We start from the raw sequence: 2,985 nt of genomic DNA, 5'->3' as shown, positions 1-2,985 counted from the left end.
CTACACTCTAAAAAAAAAATGCTGGGTTAAATACAACCCAGTGCTGGGTAAAATAGGGACCCTATTACGGATAGGGATTTCAAAACAGCCCAATTGCTGGGTTTGTCCCTATTTTACCCAGCACTGGGTTGTATTTAACCCAGCATTTTTTTTAGAGTGTAGTTTCCACGCGTGCGTCTTCGCCCGCTCGCGTTAGGATTTGTAATTGGACGTGAGCCAGGTGAGTCCTTCGTAGAGTCCGTCGCCCGTCGTAGCGCAGGCCGGCTGAACGTACCAATTGCGATCTCTGATCCGAGTCAAACCCAGCTTCTCCTGGATCTCGTGCGGCTTCATGGCATCCGGAAGGTCTTGCTTGTTGGCGAAGATCAAGATGATTGCGTCGCGCATCTCACGGTCGTTAATAATGCGATGCAGCTCCTGTCTAGCCTCGTCGATCCGGTCGCGATCCGCACAGTCCACTACGAAGATCAAGCCTTGGGTGCCGGTGTAATAGTGCCGCCAAAGCGGACGGATCTTATCCTGACCGCCCACGTCCCACACGTTAAACTTGACGTTCTTGTACGTAACGGTCTCCACGTTGAAGCCCACCGTCGGGATGGTGGTGACCGACTGTCCCAGTTTGAGTTTGTAAAGGATCGTCGTTTTTCCCGCCGCGTCAAGTCCAAGCATCAATATTCTCATCTCCTTGTTGCCAAAGATCTTCGAAAGCATCTTCCCCATCTTTTTGGCTGTGCATATATTTAAATGTGTTGCAGGAAGAGGGACGAGGGTTTTTGGTCAGTCAGAAAAACACATATATTCGCAGTACTGCAAACAACCTTCAAAATTCAGAAACAAAACCCGTCACGTGTGTTTGGATCTGTGAAAGGCCTTTCCTCAGACTTCCTTCCGGTGCACCCGCTGTCGGGTCGCGTTTGTTTTGCGCACATTCCCTTCAGACGCGTTTCAGATCGTATGTTCTGCTCGAGGCTGTGAGAATAAACTCCAAACGTCAGTCATTCATCCCGAGTTCCCCCTCTTCCGTCCCTGAAACACGAGAGAAGGCGGATGAGAAAAGGGAGGGGTGTCAAATACAACTTTATTCTTGTAGTTTCGCTTCGTGTTCTGCTCGTACTAAGCGCCGCGCTGTTTTACCTCGTATAACAGCCGCCCTCTCGCGCACCCCGGGTCGGTTCTGTCCCCTCTGTTCCTCTCCGGTCGCTCTCTCGGTCCCGGTCGTGCCGCTGTCGGTGTTACCGGAAAAGGTGCGGAGCTACTTCTGCCGCCACTTCCTCTCTTTTTCGCTCAGGCGCACTGCACCATTTGGTATTCGAGCGCTCGGATCTACTACGGCGAAGGCTCTGGGCATTAATATTCATGACGCGTGTGTTTGCCATTGGACAGACTGCGGGTGCGTCAGCAATGCTTAGTTAATATTCAACAGACTTGCATTCGATACATTGGGATCACCAAGCAACGCAAGAACGACTTCGTTAATATTCACATATTAAAGAATTCGCCTTACATAAGATATAATAACGATATTTATTTATTTTTTATTTTATCCAAAGCGACTTACAAATGAGAACAACAGAACAATCAATTGTAGTATTAAAACAACTACCTATACACATTTTAAAAATAAAACCACTGACGCGTCATTTGACGTTGAAGGGGCGGAGCTCATGACGTCACGTCGAGTTCAAAAAATGCCTGGAAACCGCAGACACACCTGGCTATAAATACATGCAGATTTGCATTTTTTCCTTTATTACATAAACCCTGAGCTCGGTTTTAGATCGAAAGTTTTTTTTATTACTGTATTAAATTCTATTCAGTTCAACTGTACATATTTTTAACATATTTTGTTTAATAATTTAAGGAATCGTGTGTTTGAGGGGGCCTATTTTTTAACACAAAAGTAAAGGCTTTATTCATTCAGCTTTCCTGTAATCAGAAACACAGAGTATACACTTCATAGAACAGAGAAGCTCTAAATGTACACAAAAGTACTAAAGGCTTTCGGTTTATTTTAGGGTCGGGTTATTCAACGACTCGAATCTGAATTATTCAGCGTGGGTTTACTATATTGTTACATAATTAGTTTACATACAGTGATACATATACTGGGAAGATTATTATTTTATAGTAATGAAGTACTGTAACTTAAGGAAGCCTGTTTCTGCTATGAGAATAATAATAATAATAATAATAATAATAATAAAAAATGTTGACTTTTTTTCCTCGCAATTCTGCATGTTTTTTCTCCCACGTAGCCTGATTAAAAATGAAGATTAAAAATAGCGACTTTTTATATCTTACAATTCAGAATTTTTTCTCGCAATTGCGAGTTTATATGTCACAATTTCTATTTTTCTTCTCAGAGTTGTGAGCTTATAGTTTATACAAACTTTACAAGTTTATATCTTGCAATTCTGATTTCATATCCGGCAGTTCAGAATTGCGAGAAGAAAAGACAGAATTGTGAGATATAAATTGTGTGAAAAAGTCCGAATTGTAAGATTAAAAAGTTGCGATTAGCCTACCTTTTTTTTTTTTTTGTCGCGTGGCTTCGACGTCAGATATTTCGAATAAATTTCATTTTATTCCATTCTGACCCGTTTGATTTCTGTGGGCCGCGTTACGCCCCCTATCGGTAACCAGGGAATGACGTCACGCGACGTCACGCGATTTATACGCGACTTTGGGATTCTTTTTTGTAAAGTTGCGTGAAAAAAATCCCGAGTTGCGGTTTTTTGGGCTTATTTTAAACAATATGGTTGCTTGTTAGGAAAACGTTTTGCTTTTCAGATGAAAGGGTAGTTTCAGTTTCATATGTTGCGGGCTCATTTGCTGGCAATAAATAATTGATACTAAATAATATTGATGATAGTAAATTATCAAAAAATATTGGGCTTGTTTTTGAAGCTGCGGTTGCTTATTTGTCTCGCGAGAGTTGGCAACAGTGGTCACGAGTGTCTTTGGTTTCGTAGCGCGGTGCGCATG

The 2,985-nt window shown here is 42.3% G+C and overlaps 1 protein-coding gene across 1 annotated transcript; it reads right to left on the bottom strand.

Annotated features, from left to right (window-relative positions):
• Positions 1 to 27: 27 nt before the first annotated feature.
• LOC107659804 (ADP-ribosylation factor 6-like) lies at positions 28 to 1,316 on the bottom strand. Its single transcript, XM_016448832.1, has 2 exons — positions 1,135 to 1,316; positions 28 to 1,026 (listed from the first exon to the last, which is right to left on the bottom strand). The coding sequence occupies exon 2, from the start codon at positions 718 to 720 to the stop codon at positions 193 to 195; it is 528 nt and encodes a 175-aa protein (XP_016304318.1). The 5' UTR covers positions 721 to 1,026; positions 1,135 to 1,316; the 3' UTR covers positions 28 to 192.
• Between the last annotated feature and the right edge of the window lie 1,669 nt (positions 1,317 to 2,985).

Source organism: Sinocyclocheilus anshuiensis, unplaced genomic scaffold, assembly GCF_001515605.1.
Source record: "Sinocyclocheilus anshuiensis isolate Anshui unplaced genomic scaffold, SAMN03320099.WGS_v1.1 scaffold519, whole genome shotgun sequence".
NCBI lineage: Eukaryota > Metazoa > Chordata > Actinopteri > Cypriniformes > Cyprinidae > Sinocyclocheilus > Sinocyclocheilus anshuiensis.
This window is presented reverse-complemented; position numbering and strand designations above follow the sequence as displayed.

Excerpts from the sequence above, each read along its gene's own strand:
- LOC107659804 (XM_016448832.1), bottom strand. The coding sequence starts at position 720 with ATGGGGAAGATGCTTTCGAAGATCTTTGGCAACAAGGAGATGAGAATA.